Below are 16,485 nucleotides of genomic sequence, written 5' to 3' on the forward strand. Positions count from 1 at the left end.
AAATGTGTGCAGAAATTTATAAATCAAATTATCAAGATACTGTAATAAATGTAAAATAGATCAAAGAAATGAATTAGCCGACCCCACTTAGTGGGATAAGGCTTGGTTGTTGTTGTTGTTGTTGTTGTTGTAGATCAAAGAAATGAATATTATCAAGAGAATTACTTTTCCCACCCTATGGCCTCCTCGTGCGCCCTATGCAAATTACCAACATGCCCTTCGGATTATGTATTCCGGAAAATCTATGAAAATTCCGGATTATATAATCCGGACAATTGCGAAGTATAAAAGCAACTTCACCCCCCATTTTTACAGTTTTACATTTTCACTTTCCCATTCTCTCTCTCTCTCTCTCTCTCTCTCTCTCTCTCTCTCTCTCTCTCTCTCTCTCTCTCTCTCTCTCTACATTATCCCAAATTCCGAACACCACAAATCTTGTCCAAATTTGGAGTTTTCTTGCTCAAAAGCACCGCATTTCAACCCTTGACAAACATCATGGAAGGTAAGTTCGATTTCTGTACACATGCAAGTTCAATTAGTTCGTTTTTTTTTTTTTTTTTTGAATTTTGTTCGAATGCAATCCGGATTTTGTTTTCCAGAGTAGGTTGTTGCTCGTCCGGATTACGAAATCCGGACAAACCCAGAATGTTGTTTTGCTTCTGTTTTGTGATGTTTGATTGTGATGTTTGATTACCCTAATTTGAATGTTACAGAAGGTTCAACGTCTAATACTCAGCGCGTAAGGGAGGCAGGGCATATGCTTCCCGTAGGAGAGCGCGTAGGGAACAGATGGAGGCTGAAGGTGTTGTTCCTCCGAGGCGTCGGGGTGCTAAAGGACGCCATGCTGATGTCGAGCCTGATGTCGAGGATCAGCCGGAGAGCAACAGTATATGCCCATGGAGGAGGAGCAGGCTGATGTGGATTTGCAACATACGGAGGAGCAAGAGCTTGAGGAGGAGTTGCAGGGTATGGACGAGGACATGGAAGATGCCGAGCCACAGCAAAGGCGAAAGAAGAAGGAGAAGGTGGTGGACCCTGAGCCACTAGATGACTATCCCGATGGCCCACACCAGACTGACCTGCTGTGGAGGTACCATGTGCATGTGGCCAGGAAGGCGGCTGATGGCGTGGTATGTACTGTTTAACTCACTTTATATATGAAGCTCACTTTATATCTGAAACTGCTTGGTTATGTACTGTTTATATCTGACTGGTTTATTTATTGTTAAATATGTTTGTGAAGCCATGAGTTTAAACTCACTTTATTAATTTTAAATATTTGCAGTGGCGTGGAAAATTAAAATGCATCAACAACGGAAAGAAGATAGAGGCGATGCATGATGATGACACCAGACCTATCATGGATGCACTGTGGTGGGAGAGCAGATTGCGTCGCACAAGCCTTGGTTGGCTCCAGGATACGAGCTACACGATTATTGATCATGAGCTGATTTGTGCGTTCGTGGAGAGGTGGCACGAGGAGACTTCCAGCTTCCACCTTCCGTTTGGGGAGATGACAGTCACGCTTGATGATGTGGCCTCTTTGCTGCATATCCCCATTGATGGCATGCTCCTGTCCCACGGGTCCATAACACGGGACGAGGCGGTGGAATGGATGGTGGAGTACTTGGGGTCTGATCTGGGCGATGCACTCAAAGAGGTTGAGAAGACCTAAGGTGCACATTGCAGATTTAACTACTTGGAGAGGATATTCAAGGAGCGGTTGAAGGAGCAGAGGGATTTGGCGGAGGAGTATGGTGTGACTGAGGAGGTGGAGAGGTTGTGGGACCAGGCTGTCCGCATATATTTGCTGTACTTGGTGGGCATCACGATCTTCAGTGCAAAAGCCAGTGGAATGTCCATGTTGTCTACCTGAAGTACTTCAGAGACCTTGATATTTATGCCAATTTTTCATGGGGAGCTGCGGCACTAACTCAGTTGTATAAGGAGCTCAACAATGCTGCACGTTGGAACACCAGTCAGGTGGCAGGATACCTGAGTTTGTTGCAGGTATAAATTAAGAACTATGTTTTATTTTTTTTAATTTAAGTGTATATGGTTTGTATATTTATATGTGGTTGTCTTTGGTGCAGGCTTGGGTGTTTCATCACTTCATAGGTATGGGAAGCAAGGATGTCTGGGACGGATATGTGGAGGATTTGTATCCACACGCGATGCTTTTTGTGCCACTGCATGGTTTAGGCACGGTGGACAACTACATGAACTATCTAGATGCGCTGGATTTAACGAGGGTTGTCATGGCCCCATATGCTGCACACCGTCAGACACGTCCATTTGAGCGGGTCAGCCTTTACTCTGGATGGCTGAGATGCGGAGACCGTATGGTGAGATATCTGCCGGAGAGGGTGCTTCGCCAGTTTGGGTGGGTTCAGACCATACCGAGACATCCCGTTCAGAGTGCACCTGTTGATGTTAACTTGGCGGAGATCACAACCCGCTTTCAGCGTGTCCTTGATTATACGCTGACACCTCAGGAGTTGGGACAGATTGCAGTTCATGGTGTGGAGGTAGAACATGGATACATCGAGTGGTTTTACCAGGTGTCTCATCCACGCATGATTCTTCCAGACATGCCGGTACCGGTGCCACAACCACCAGAGCGTGAGGTCCTTGATGCCCGAGTTGCTCAAGATGATGGAGACCTTGCATACTTACAACTTAGCGGAAGGATGACCCGCATCAGAGACCACATCTATGCTGTGATGAGAAGCGGTATGGTGCCGAAAGGAAGTGAGGAATGGCAGCATTTGGAGGATGCGTTGAGAGAGGTGCATGATGCAAAAGTTTACCGTCGTCGGAAAGCTACTGAGGGTGGCAGGGGTGGTGGCAGAGGTGGTGGCAGGGGTGGTAGCAGAGGTGTAGTTATTAGGGACTGTGACTATTTTATGTAATTTTAATGTTTGAATATTTTGGATAATTATGTTATGTACCATTTGGATAACTATGTTTTATTAAAGTTTAAAAATTATATTATGTTGTTAATTTTGATGTTATAATTTGATTTCTGGTTTGCGTATGGTCAAAGGCCAAAAACATTGACTGAATCTGCTCTAAAACAGAGGCTCAGCCAAAACAGATGGCTTCTGCCTCTGTACTGATGCATTCCGGATTATATAATCCAGACATGTTTAGCGCATTCCGGATTATATAATCCGGAACTGTCGTTCACCACCCCTTTTTGTTGACTTTCAACGGGGTGATTTACATGTTTCGGATTATATATTCCGGAATCTCTCTAACATTTTCGGATTATATAATCCGGACCCATATTTTAATAACTGGTATCATCATCCATCAGGGTGAATGAATTGCAAAAATACACTAATGGATCCGGATTATATTTTCCGGATTCAGTTCGGATTATATAATCCAGATTAAGGGTATTTTGGGAAAAAAATAGGGCGCGCGAGGAAAGGCATAGGGTGGGAAAAGTAATGGCAAGCCAGGAACTCATACGGGTAATAGCCCTGAAATGACAGACAACAAACTTGTCTGGCCAAAGATTTTGTTAAAAAAAATATATCAAGTGAATCATCAAATTGCTTTATGAAGTCATGAGATTATTGGAGATATTTGAAATCATAGCCCCTAAAGTTATTGCTAATTTTTGTTTGACAAATATTTCAAACTAATATCTAACTAAAGTTAAATATTTAAAATTAAATTAATCCCTAAAATCATTTATGAATATCAGTAATATCTAACTAAAGTTAAATATTTAAAATTAAATTAATCCCTAAAATTATTTATGAATATCAGACTAGTCTTCATATATGTTATGCAAATCTCAAATTTCTCTTCAAAGATAGTGAGACTCACTAAATTAATTTACAATTTATAATTTCAAATATGTAGTCAATTTCTTTATTTGAGGGACTAACTCATTGTCTCGTACAATTTTAGGCATAACTTTTTCACACATTATTTTGAACATACAATTGGTGAACAGTTCATTCTTATTTTTGCTTCATGGTGAACAGTTAATATAAACATGAAAACTGGTTTGTTGTGCTCAGTAACTAATATACATGATGCCTAAAGTTGAATCTTGATGCCATATTTTATTGCCATCCTCTTCAAGCTATCTTTTGTGTAATCTCCTTTCAAGTGCCACCAATTTCTACCAAATTGAACATATACGTAACAAATATCATGAACAACTACAGCTCCTTGTTGTTCAGCTAACTGGAATTCATCACTTATTCCTTTAATAATGAGCTGCGATGCAAACAAATAAAGCAAAGTATATTAGCATTTTAAAGCCTTAATAAAATGTCACAACTAAATAGGTTTAAGCTCTTTGGAACAGCTCCTAGCCATTCTGAAAGTATTTTACCTAAAAATTTTCATATTCTGCTTATATCACGGCCAAAAACAAAAGTTGTAGCCCAGTTAATAGCTACATAGAATCTGTTCCTCCAGCTAATGACACGGGTTAGATAAGCCGAGCGCCAAACAAACCAACTGAGAAAACCTGCTAGAGACAATCCTTTTGCATCCTGTAGGAGAAAAGTTAGTTAGTAAATTAAACCGTTTTATGTTTTTAAAAGCAACAACAAAAGGACCTCTAGGTCGAGCCCAGATGTGGCCCATTTCTCCTGGGATACAATGCGTGAAAACCAAATAAGCCTCAATAAAAGGTTAAGGAATGATATAAATTACCTTGTTCTGTCTGAGGTCTACTAGAGCCTTGTAACTTCCAACTGTTGCCATGCTTCCAAGGTGCTTGTAAACAAACTGATTCCCCAAGTCTATATCTTTCATGCTGTCTGCACGGCCTCCATTGGCTTCACCTACTTTGTTTAACAAGGCTGCTAAGTATTTACCTTGCCTCTCTGCTACCTGTGGAGTTCAAGTGGCAATACATTAAGGCCCTGTTTGGATAATTAACTTAATTAAGCACTTATAAGGTAAGTGCTTATCATATAAGTGCGTCTGTATAAGCCATTTCTATCATAAGAGATAAAATAAAGTCTAATTGCTTTCACGTAATCTATAATCTGCTTTCATAAGCTATCCTGGAGGATTATGGAAATAAACTGAAAACAGCTTATGGACATGCATAAGATAATTCCATAAGCTCTTCTAAACAGTCTCACAAGTGTTTATACCGGAAGATAAGTTCAAATTTAGTCGGTCCAAATAGACGCTAAGTTGATATGAATAAGCTTTCAGGCAAAGGAACATATAATACATGAATATCTACCAAGTAAAGAAAGTAACACATTCAGAATGGAATGTGTTTAGGGACTAACTAAATCCCTAGTGTTAAACTAAAACCAAACCTACACATTGTCAGGAATTCAAGAAATGAAAGTTACTTGGGCAAGAGCTGGAAGTGTTGGTTTTCCGGTACTTTCAACAAATCCACTGCAGTCACCTATTGAGAAGATATCTTGTACCGAAGGAACACGAAGCCACTCATCAATACCAATCCTGTGAAGAGAGAACTTTGTACATAAATACTTTTTTTTAAACAAGTTGTACTGTACATAAATACTTACACACTTTAGTGTTAAAACATAATATATTTGGAGTATTGATAAAAAAATATATATATTTGGACCAATGTGATCCTGCTTTCATGATAATACAGATCCGAATACTATATGTATCCATATAGAAATCAGCTGCCAATTGTAAATTTTGCAACGGTTGTCCATGGAAAGAAAATAAATGCAAGTACTATGTTGAGTAAACAAACCTTCCACCAGGAGATTTAGGGAGATCCAGTGAGTGGATAAAAGGTGATGGACCAACACCAGTAGACCAAACCAACAACCCATATGGAACCTCAGTACCATCGTTAAGTATAATCTTCTTTTCTTCGACATCGTTCACAATGCCACGAACAAGTCGCACTCCTGACTGATAGAAATTTCAACATAAGAAAAGGAACATATTGAACAAACAGTAAAGGGACAAGACGAACATATTTAACGAAAAGTAAAGAAACACTTGCAACATAAAGCTCACCTTTGTCAACTGGTTGGTGGCATAGTGCCTGAGTCGGTCATCAAAGGAAGACAATATCTCATTGGCCTGAAGAGACATGAATAAATTGATTAACAAAAATTACTGTGACAGACATTTTTTGGATGCAGAAGAAATATTGTTACAAGTTTACCACAAAATTGGCTTCTATGAACTCTAAGGTGTTTCTAACCATTTTATTATTACAATGAATTGCTGACAATGACAACGGCAAGAGCAAGATGACTGTTGCTAATTTCCACAACATGTGTATAATATCTAATGAAACTAAGCATACCTCAATCAAAGTAACATGGATATAGTCCTTCACATGAGCATATCTCTGACGAACATCTCTCATGATAAAATCACTAAGTTCACCACTAAATTCAACTCCCGTAGGACCACCTCCGACAACCACACAGTGTAACAGCCTTTTCTTCTCCTCTTCCGAAATCCCTGCATCCAAATCAGTTACAGATTACAAAGTTAATGCATAACAAGCATTATTTTTCAAACACAGGAAAATTATCGCAAACCTGGAACGTCAGACATCATCAAATTGAGGAGCAACTTGCGACGAATTTCCTGTGCATGGTAAACTTCACGAAGAAAAATTGCATGTTCATAAACTCCATGAATTCCAAAAGTGGTGGGTTGTGCTCCTAATGCAATTACTAACTTATCATAGGAGATTGTAAACTTCCAAGGATCCAGTGTCTGTGTTCCTTCAGTTACAGTCTCACATTGTACCTTCAAAACAATGTGTCAGACTCTCCCAAATTAAGCTGCACTGTGAGTACATTTATTTCAACCAATACTAGTATAACACCCTTTTGTTCGTTGCTGTCTAAAGGAGTAAGAGCATTTGAAGAAGACTAGAACAGTGTTATAAAAACCAGGAGAGTTACGATGTTTCACCCTATTTTTCATAAGAATTGTAAGATGAAGTTTTATACAAAGTAAGATACATAAAGCAGAACGCACAACAGTACTACAGCTATGGAATGTAGTTTTATACATAAAAAACTATATTTCTCAAAATATCCTAACTAAACTGCCAGGAAAAGTAAGGAAAATCGAAAGTTCAACACTCCTCCTGGTTTGGCTTGTTGCATAACCCCATCTTCTTTCTTAGCAGAAAAAACCAAGTCGTAGGCTATTAGGAATATAATGTATTCAGAGTTGCCCTTTTCCCAAAGTCAGAATTCTGTTACAATTTTGTTAGTCACGGTTAGGAATTTAGTAACAAGTTAACTACATCTAGTTGCACCATAAATATACCACTGTGCTCTTATGCAACTCAGAATGGAATATCCAAGACTCTCTCAAATCTGATTTCCAGAATTCTCTTTCTTTTCTACCCTTTCCTTTACTTTCTATGCATCTCAGTTTCTAATAAGAGTCGCTCAATCTTTATAAACTCTATTTATGTCAAAACTCTAAGCAACATGGAATTTGAGCTTTTTTCCAATAATGAACACTAAACGAAGAAGTCACAATGTTAGGATAAGTAATTTCACAGACCAAACTGACAAACGAAAACACTTTATTCTAGCGTCAATTTAACAAACCGACTAGAAAAAGACACATTTGAGGGTGTTTTTATAATTGATATATTCAGGGACTATAGTGGCACCATCAGTCATATTAATCAAACCCAAATGACTATTTACTCGAGCCGGTTACAATTTATATATGAAATTGAATTTCCATTGGGGCTTCCAGTGTCAGGAACTGTTGGAAGTGTTAATTTGTGAATTAAAAAAATTCCCATGTCAACTATCCCATTGAGTGACTAATAAGAGTCGCTCAATCTTTATAAACTCTATTTATGTCAAAACTCTAAGCAACATGGAATTTGAGATTTTCTCCAATAATGAACACCCAACGAAGAAGTCACAATGTTAGGATAAGTAATTTCACAGACCAAACTGACAAACGAAAACACTTTGATTCTAGCGTCAATTTAACAAACCGACTAGAAAAAGACACATTTGAGGGTGTTTTTATAATTGATATATTCAGGGACTATAGTGGCACCATCAGTCATATTAATCAAACCCAAATGACTATTTACTCGGGCCGGTTACAATTTATATATGAAATTGAATTTCCATTGGGGCTTCCAGTGTCAGGAACTGTTGGAAGTGTTAATTTGTGAATTAAAAAAATTCCCATGTCAACTATCCCATTGAGTGACTAATAAGAGTCGCTCAATCTTTATAAACTCTATTTATGTCAAAACTCTAAGCAACATGGAATTTGAGATTTTCTCCAATAATGAACACCCAACGAAGAAGTCACAATGTTAGGATAAGTAATTTCACAGACCAAACTGACAAACGAAAACACTTTGATTCTAGCGTCAATTTAACAAACCGACTAGAAAAAGACACATTTGAGGGTGTTTTTATAATTGATATATTCAGGGACTATAGTGGCACCATCAGTCATATTAATCAAACCCAAATGACTATTTACTTGGGCCGGTTACAATTTATATATGAAATTGAATTTCCATTGGGGCTTCCAGTGTCAGGAACTGTTGGAAGTGTTAATTTGTGAATTAAAAAAATTCCCATGTCAACTATCCCATTGAGTGACTATTGTTCCAAAAGGAACTGCTTTGAAAGTCAAGATTCCAATACAACAATAACCAAGTATCTCATTAGTTAGGGTAGAATAAAAGGATACTACGTATTTCAACCCTACAAAAATGCAAAAAGAAAAAAAAACATTTATAGTAAATTCCAAATCCCAAATAAGTTACCTTTTAATGGTTTCAATTTTCAAACCTCAAATAAATTCCACTTAGTTTCAGAACATTCTAAAGTTCTTCTCTACATAATAATGCTATGATTTTTCATAGCCAAAAACGCATTTTGCAGCACAAACTTCTAGTCTTAAAATCAAATATATCACAGCATTGTTAAATCCTCAATACATAGTTTGCAGAGGAAATTCTAACTTAAAACTATTGCAGAAACATATGCCAAAGTCAAAGGTCGTAACTCATAACGATACTTGTTTGCCATATCATAGTCACTTTAACACGACATTTAATTCAATCACTTCCAACCACTCATCATTCTTATTAAGAAACACTTTCATTTGCAAAATTAAATTATAAAATCTACCACTCCTAAAGTTTGAGACAAAAATCATTACATATTTATGTCTTTTTTTTTTTTTTTTTTTTTTTTTGTAATCCGTGGGACTAATCCCACCGTTAACTAACAGGGGGGTCAATTGAAACCAGAACAAAGCTTTGTATGGTCTGACCCAACACAAGAATTGTTAGCAATTGGAGGAATTGAACCTAAGACTTTGAGAGGAGCGATCCTACATCACCAGACCAATGCTTGGGGGTTTACATATTTATGCCTTGATTAGTTAATTGCTAATTCTGATTCTTAGATATCAGGTCAAACTCAACTCCTCAAAACCAACTTGTAAAGTAAGAATCACTCAAACTTTGTAAACTCTATTTATGTCACAGCTCTAAGCAACCTGCAGTTTAAGCTTTTCTCCAACAATGACCCTCCAACCAAGAATTCACAATGTTACAATGATTAATTTCAAGGACCAAACCGACAAACGAAAGACACATACTAGCATCAATTTAATTAACAAAAGACACATTCTAGGGCATTTTTGTAATTTTGATACATTATGCGACTGTCGCACAGTCTAACATGTTGAAGAACCCAAATGACAATTTAGTCAGTTAAAATTTAATTCAAACCTAGTCAATGACATATCTAAAAAGCCCTTTTTTTCTCCAACCATAACTAAACCATATAAGCAATGAAATTGAAAAGAGAAAAATATCAAACACCTGATAGACATGTCCAAATAAGCTTAGATACAATACAAAGAAAAAGAAAGATACCTCATGTTTATCAGCATTGATACCAGTACAATTAGCAAGAAAGAAAAAAGAACCAGGTTCTTTGGAAATAGCAGGTTGAATCCTAGCAACAGGTTCAGCAACAGATCGAAACTCAAGAGTTCCAACACAAGTAGATGCCAAAAGAGGTGTGAAAACCATGTGATTACGCGGTGATACACAAACGATATCATAGATATTAGAATCCAATCCTTTCATGAACCTGCATCCGGCCCAACCGGTGCCGAGAACCACCACTCGTGGCTTCTCGTGTGGTTTGGTTGGTCCGAGAGCCGCATAGCGAACCGGAGCAGTTGAACCGGGTGTTGAAGTGGAGAAGCGAGAGAGAAGAGTGAGAGATGAAGGGTTGGTGGTGTTGGGGGGTTTGAGAAGTTGTTTCGTGGTGAAGAAGTAACTTTTTGAGAGGTTTCTAAACAAAGACATGGTTAGTGTGTTTCTGTTTGAGAAGTTGAAGAAAGAAAAAAGAGAAATGAAGTTCCAAAGATGTGGGCTGATCAGATCATATTGAGTTGACTGATAATGTCACCAACTTTGTTGGGCTGCTTGTCTGTTTTTATGGGATCAAATGATGTAATGAGATGAGATTGTTGACATTATTGCTTTGAATATTCATGTAGACTAGTCATACATCACATACTGTCTTTTTTGTCCAGGTGCTCATAAAAATATATACAATTTTTTTTTGTCATCAGATATTAATTAATACAAATCAAACATTATGTTTGGCAGTGGCGGATCCAGGATCCTAGATCACGGAGTGCGGATTATAAACTTCAATGAGTAACAGCTATATACACATACATACATGTGCGTGTATTGGATGTGTAAGTATGTAGTCCCAAAAAATTTATTAAGTTCACTTCTAGTTTCTCATTTTTCTCCAAATTTTTGAAATTTGCGTTTTTTTTTGTTTAAATTGACGAATCAACAATTGTCATTGAAAACTTACACACACGAGTAGAAGAATTAAGGGTTGAGCTTAGGTAACAGTGTCAGACCTAACAATTTCGATATTTCTGTCAGTTGAGCTTGAACTTATGGACGAAATACCGCATTTCTATTGCATGCTTTTTAAAATATCTTGTTCGCGAGAATCTTTCAACAATAAAAAATTGATTCTGTCAATAAAAAATGACAAATTTCAAAAATCGGAAGATGCTAATGCATCATAGTTGAAACGAGAGATTGATGTTTATCAATTTTTTGTTGTTGACCAAAACAAAGTTAACTATTATCATTAATTAACCAATGTTCAATACAAGAAGGATAAGAATTAAAAAAAAACACGGTGACTAGCCCAAAAACAGGTCGCCCTAGCTAAAGTATGAGCAACCATGTTCTCATATCTCCTAACAAACTTCACCTCGATGTTGGAATGTAGGTAAATAATACTAGAAACAATAGCATATAATTCTTAATCACCATCGCCCGAAGACGATAGAGTTTGCACTAGAGTAGCTGAGTCAGACACAAAGACAACTCGGTCCCATCTTTTCACATCAGCAAAGTGAATGACATCGTGTAAGGATACTGCATCCCCCTTTAAAACTGTCAAATTTGCCCGCTGCAATTTCGTTTGAGCCCGAATAAATTGGCCACAGAAGTCTCTAACACAACACGCAAAAGATGTAATATGGTTAAGGTCATGGAACACGGCATCCATGTTGCACTTCAACCACGTCTCGCACAGTTTCTCCCAAACTGTGTAGTTACCTTGCACTCTATTCTGCCTGTGTTGCACAACCGTTGGTGAGGGCTGTTTTTGAATCTCTTGCCATTGCTGCCATGCATATAATGTTGTTCCCAATGACATCATTACGTGCATCCCAAATTTGCCAAAGAAGCAAAGTCACCCGACAAACAATGTCTCGACTTTCTGAACAACAAATGTCAAAAACAAATTTTGTCAAACTGTTCAAAGTTCTAACTCGCGGTTGCAGCACAATCAAAAGCTCTGCCCAATACCAACTCTCACGCGCCACCATACAACCCACAAAAGCATGTCAATCATCCTTAACAACCGTATCACACCAGGGACATATCACCTTACATTGTACATGCCGTGATTGTAGTCGGAGGCGGTTTGGAACACACCATCTGCAAATCCTCCATAACAAATTACGAATTTTATGAGGGGGATTCACCTTCCAGATCCTATGCCACTCTCCATCAACATGGAACCAATCAGTGTGTAACAACTCCATCATAACAAGTTTATAACCAGTCTTAACAGTATACCTTTTGTTACATTCCATCATCCACTCTATTCTATCATTCTGAACTTCCGCAAACAATGGTGTGTCGGGAATAGCTTGCACCATTTCATCTGAAAACAAAGATTCAATCTTATCAATATCCTAAACTCGTTCCTCGTCAGCTATCAAATCAGACACACGCAAACTATGCACACCTTGGCTTTGTGGTGATTGGATCCAGCTACCATGAATACCTCGAACCCATGGATCAAAGTTTATCAATTTTTGGAGAATCAAAGTTATTCATTTTTTTTAGGGGTGGAGAATCAAAGTTATATTCAACCTAAAATTTTAATTGTATTTGTATATATATATTAATGAATTAATTAATTCAAGTAAAGTATGAAGACACACTGTCTGTCACTCTAAATGGATGCGTACCTGCAAGCCCGAAAATGAAAGGTGAGTGAGAGCGTGGTGCAAAACTTAATATTGAGGGTGTGCAAATTGCATACAATACATGAAAATTAGTGTTCTTTTTAAAATTTGAGGGTGTGCACACACCACCTGGCTCCGCCCTTGATGTTTGGATCCGGTGATTTTGGGGTTCCTGATCCATTTTATATTTAGGGTGATGTTAAGCAATTTTGAAGAATGAAAAGATAAAGTTATAACATTAAAAAGAACATTTTTTAAAGTTTCAAAAAGTAAAATACACAATTTTGAAGATATTATTTCTATTTATAATTCTTTAACCAGTGCCCCGAAGATATTAGTTAGCATTACCCTTATTTTTATTGGACTTAATTTGAAGTGAAATTCCCACCCACCCCCACCACCCACATCTCGCTCCCCGTAGACTAAACCATGCATTTCAAGATTAGTTTTGAATGTTTTGTGACAAATCAAACTTTCTTCAATAACATAATCATATCTCACCAAAGTAGCATCTAAATCAATCAAGTCCTTGAAAACTATTACGGTCAATTGAATGCATCCGTGATCTGAGTTGATCACAATACTCAACAATGACCACCTTTTCCCGTGCTACCGTAGTTGAGAAAACCGTTCACTTGACAATTCAATCACAGAGTCTTAACATTATTAACGATCCTAAACAAATTTGGTTTGCTGTTGTTATAGTAAATTGCAACTAGGTGAGAATTCAATTTAATTGGGTAAGGTGGTTTGTGAATGATGATAATATTATTGTTCCCGTAGTTATTGTTCTCGTAATTATTGTACATGAGACTATTGGTGACTTAGTTACAAAATTTTCCTGTAATTTGAGACCAAACATGACAAAATATTAGGACAAAATTCTACTGTGCCCATCGTGGACCCCCTTCCCCCTCATCCTCCTGCGGTCCTAGAAGACACCAATAGTCTCCCAGAGGATATCACACACAATACCTCAAGTTGGTGTGCCCTCCTTTATAGTCCCACTAACAGTAGCATGTGATGCCAAGTTTCTGATACATCAACATCGTGGGACCAAATCTAGTGCAAGAGCTCCATCCTCTTATACCACAACCTTTGCAAGAACATCTGTTCTTTGATATGTTATGTTATTTGGGTTCAAGAGTACATTTGTGCATATTGTTTTATCTAAAAATATTAAAACTAAATACAAGCCCGCACAATGGTTTTAGGGGACGTTGCATGTATATCTTGAATGTTTAGTTTGTGAAAAATTTAGAGAATAAATAACTACTAACTATTCTTATAGTGAAGTTGTTGATAACATATGAAATCGAAGATAAGAATAAAAATATGGCTTAATAGCACTTTTGCCCCCCTATGTTTGCAAAAATTGCGATTAAGGCCCCCTATCTTTGAAAACTACAAAACCGCCCCTTATGTTTCGTTTTCGTTGCAGTTTTGGCCCCCATGGTCATTTTTGACCTGGTCCACGCTGACATGGCACCCACATCACTTATGTGAGGGGCCAAAATCGCAACTTTTGCAAACATAGGGGGCCAAAAGTGCTATTAAGCCTATTTTTTTATTTTTTTTAATTCATTTTATTTTTTTTTCCATTTTTTTTTGTTTTGAAAAAATTAAAAAAAGAGGGAAAATTAATAAAAATTGAAAATAATGAAAAAAAATTTTAAAAAATTTGAAAAATTAATAAGAACGAAAACAAAAATCCGGAAAAAAAATTTCGCATAATATGTGTGTATATACATACCACATCATTAAATTATTTTAATAATAAAAAAAACATTAAAAACTGAAAATCTTTTAAAAATAACAAAAAATCAGATTATTTTTTTAAAAAAATAAAAGATTGATTTTTTTAAATTTTAAAAATAACAAAAAATCAGATTATTTTTTTCGAAAATTAAAAGAAAAAAGCAGAAAAGACATTTAGATTTTTTTCGAAATTTAGAAGATATTTAAAAATACTGGAATTTAATTTTCAAAATAAATAAAATGTTTAGATTTTTTTGCGAAATAAAAAAACTGGAAAATATTTAAAATTTTAAAAATTTGGATATATAATTTTTTAGAATCCAATTACAATCGAAAAATTAAATTTTAAAAATCATATAATCTGAAGAAAAAAATTGATTTAAGTTTAATTAAAAATTTAGGAAAAAAATCTGAGAAGCTTGAATTACATAGGAATATTTTTGTAAAAAGAATTACTAATGCGTTTAAAATTTTAAAAAGTGTCTTATTTAAGAGACATTAAAATTTAAAAAGTGAGTACCTCAAGTTTCTCTTCCAATCTCTTTTGAACTAAAATTGATTTTTTTTTTCTTCAGATTATATGATTTTCAAAATTTAATTTTCATATTGTAATTGGATTTTAAAAAATATATATTCAGATTTTTAAAATTTTAAATATTTTCCAGTTTTTTATTTCGCAAGAAAATCTAAATTTTTTATTTTGAAAATTAAATTCCATTATTTTTAAATATCTTCTAAATTTCGAAAAAAATCCGAACTTTTTCTAATTTTTAAATTTCGAAAAAAATAATCTGATTTTTTATTTTATTTTTCGAAAAAAATAATCTGATTTTTTGTTATTTTTAAAATTTAAAAAAAATCAATCTTTTATTTTTAAAAAAAATAATCTGATTTTTTGTTATTTTTAAAAGATTTTCAGTTTTTAATGTTTTTTTTATTATTAAAATGATTTAATGATGTGGTTTGTATATACACACATGTCATGCGAAATTTTTTTCTTCAGATTTTTGTTTTCATTCTTATTAATTTTTCCAATTTTTTTAAAATTTTTTCAGTATTTTTTTATTATTTTCAATTTTTATTAATTTTCCCTCTTTTTTTAATTTTTTCAAAACAAAAAAAAATGGAAAAAAAGAAAAAGAATTAAAAAAATAAAAAATAGGCTTAATATTACTTTTGGCCCCCTATGTTTGCCAAAGTTGCGATTTTGGCCCCTCACATAAGTGATGTGGGTGCCATGTCAGCGTGGACCAGGTCAAAAATGACCATGGGGGCCAAAACTGCAACGAAAACGAAACATAAGGGGCGGTTTTGAAGTTTTCAAAGATAGGGGGCCTTAATCGCAATTTTTGTAAACATAGGGGACCAAAAGTGCTATTAAGCCTAAAAATATATGTCGACATTAATTAAAACGATTGCAAGTAAGTCGTTGTTGCCTAATGTAAATTGTCTAGAAAACGCAAATAGTGAGATGAATGCGAAAATAAAAGATTAGTTGATTTGTTGAGAATAGAATATACACCAACTAATGATATCCAAATTCTTGTAATGTAAATGTATACATAAACATGAGCAAATTTATATATGATGTCTTATGCAAAAGCAAATCGTCTCATCTTCTTTGCTAACTTGATTTTGGACTTGTCTTGTGACAATACAATTTAGTAAAATATTTCTTGTTAAAACAAATGTTCAAGTGATTAGCAACTCACGAAAAAATAGCAGTATAATACAAAAAAATTGATGAAAAATGAGAGCTTGTCATCAACGTAAACCGAGAAAGAAGATGGTGAAATCTTTGTTCTTGATTTGTAGCGAGTATGATGACTGTGGCTTGTGAGTACATATCAAAAGATAGGCTAAAATATGGTTTTGGTCCCTGCAAATATGTCTCGTTTTAGTTTTGGTCCCTGTAAAAAAAAATTGTTGTTTTTGGTCCCTGCAAATATGTCTCGTTTTGGTTTTGCTCCCTGGCCCTAGTTTTGTGATGATTTGCACATGTGGCACATGATGACCGAACCCATTTATTAGAAAAATAGTCCCTGCAAAATCTTTTGATTTTTAAAAAGGTCCCTGCAAAATATTTTACTTTTGAAAATAGTCCCTGGAGAGACTATTTTCAAAAACAAAATATTTTGCAGGGACCAAAAACAACAAATTTTTTTTACAGGGACTAAAACCAAAACG

General features: G+C 35.6%; 2 protein-coding genes across 2 annotated transcripts; one reads left to right on the forward strand and one right to left on the reverse strand.

Moving 5' to 3' along the window:
• The first annotated feature begins 1,295 nt into the window (after positions 1-1,295).
• Positions 1,296-2,912, forward strand: LOC146923225 (uncharacterized). Its single transcript, XM_085711674.1, has 2 exons — positions 1,296-2,010; positions 2,094-2,912. Exon 2 carries the CDS (start codon positions 2,121-2,123, stop codon positions 2,910-2,912), a length of 792 nt encoding a protein of 263 aa, XP_085567800.1. The 5' UTR covers positions 1,296-2,010; positions 2,094-2,120.
• Positions 2,913-3,855: 943 nt separating this feature from the next.
• On the reverse strand, positions 3,856-10,434 carry LOC146923226 (internal alternative NAD(P)H-ubiquinone oxidoreductase A2, mitochondrial-like). The gene is made up of 9 exons (XM_085715921.1): positions 9,890-10,434; positions 6,534-6,747; positions 6,293-6,453; positions 5,998-6,063; positions 5,726-5,889; positions 5,343-5,457; positions 4,684-4,863; positions 4,358-4,520; positions 3,856-4,239 (listed from the first exon to the last, which is right to left on the reverse strand). The coding sequence occupies exons 1-8, from the start codon at positions 10,328-10,330 to the stop codon at positions 4,368-4,370; spliced, it is 1,494 nt and encodes a 497-aa protein (XP_085572047.1). The 5' UTR covers positions 10,331-10,434; the 3' UTR covers positions 3,856-4,239; positions 4,358-4,367.
• Between the last annotated feature and the right edge of the window lie 6,051 nt (positions 10,435-16,485).

Source organism: Medicago sativa, chromosome 5, assembly GCF_051527215.1.
Source record: "Medicago sativa cultivar Bolivia chromosome 5, Bolivia_mono, whole genome shotgun sequence".
Lineage (NCBI taxonomy): Eukaryota > Viridiplantae > Streptophyta > Magnoliopsida > Fabales > Fabaceae > Medicago > Medicago sativa.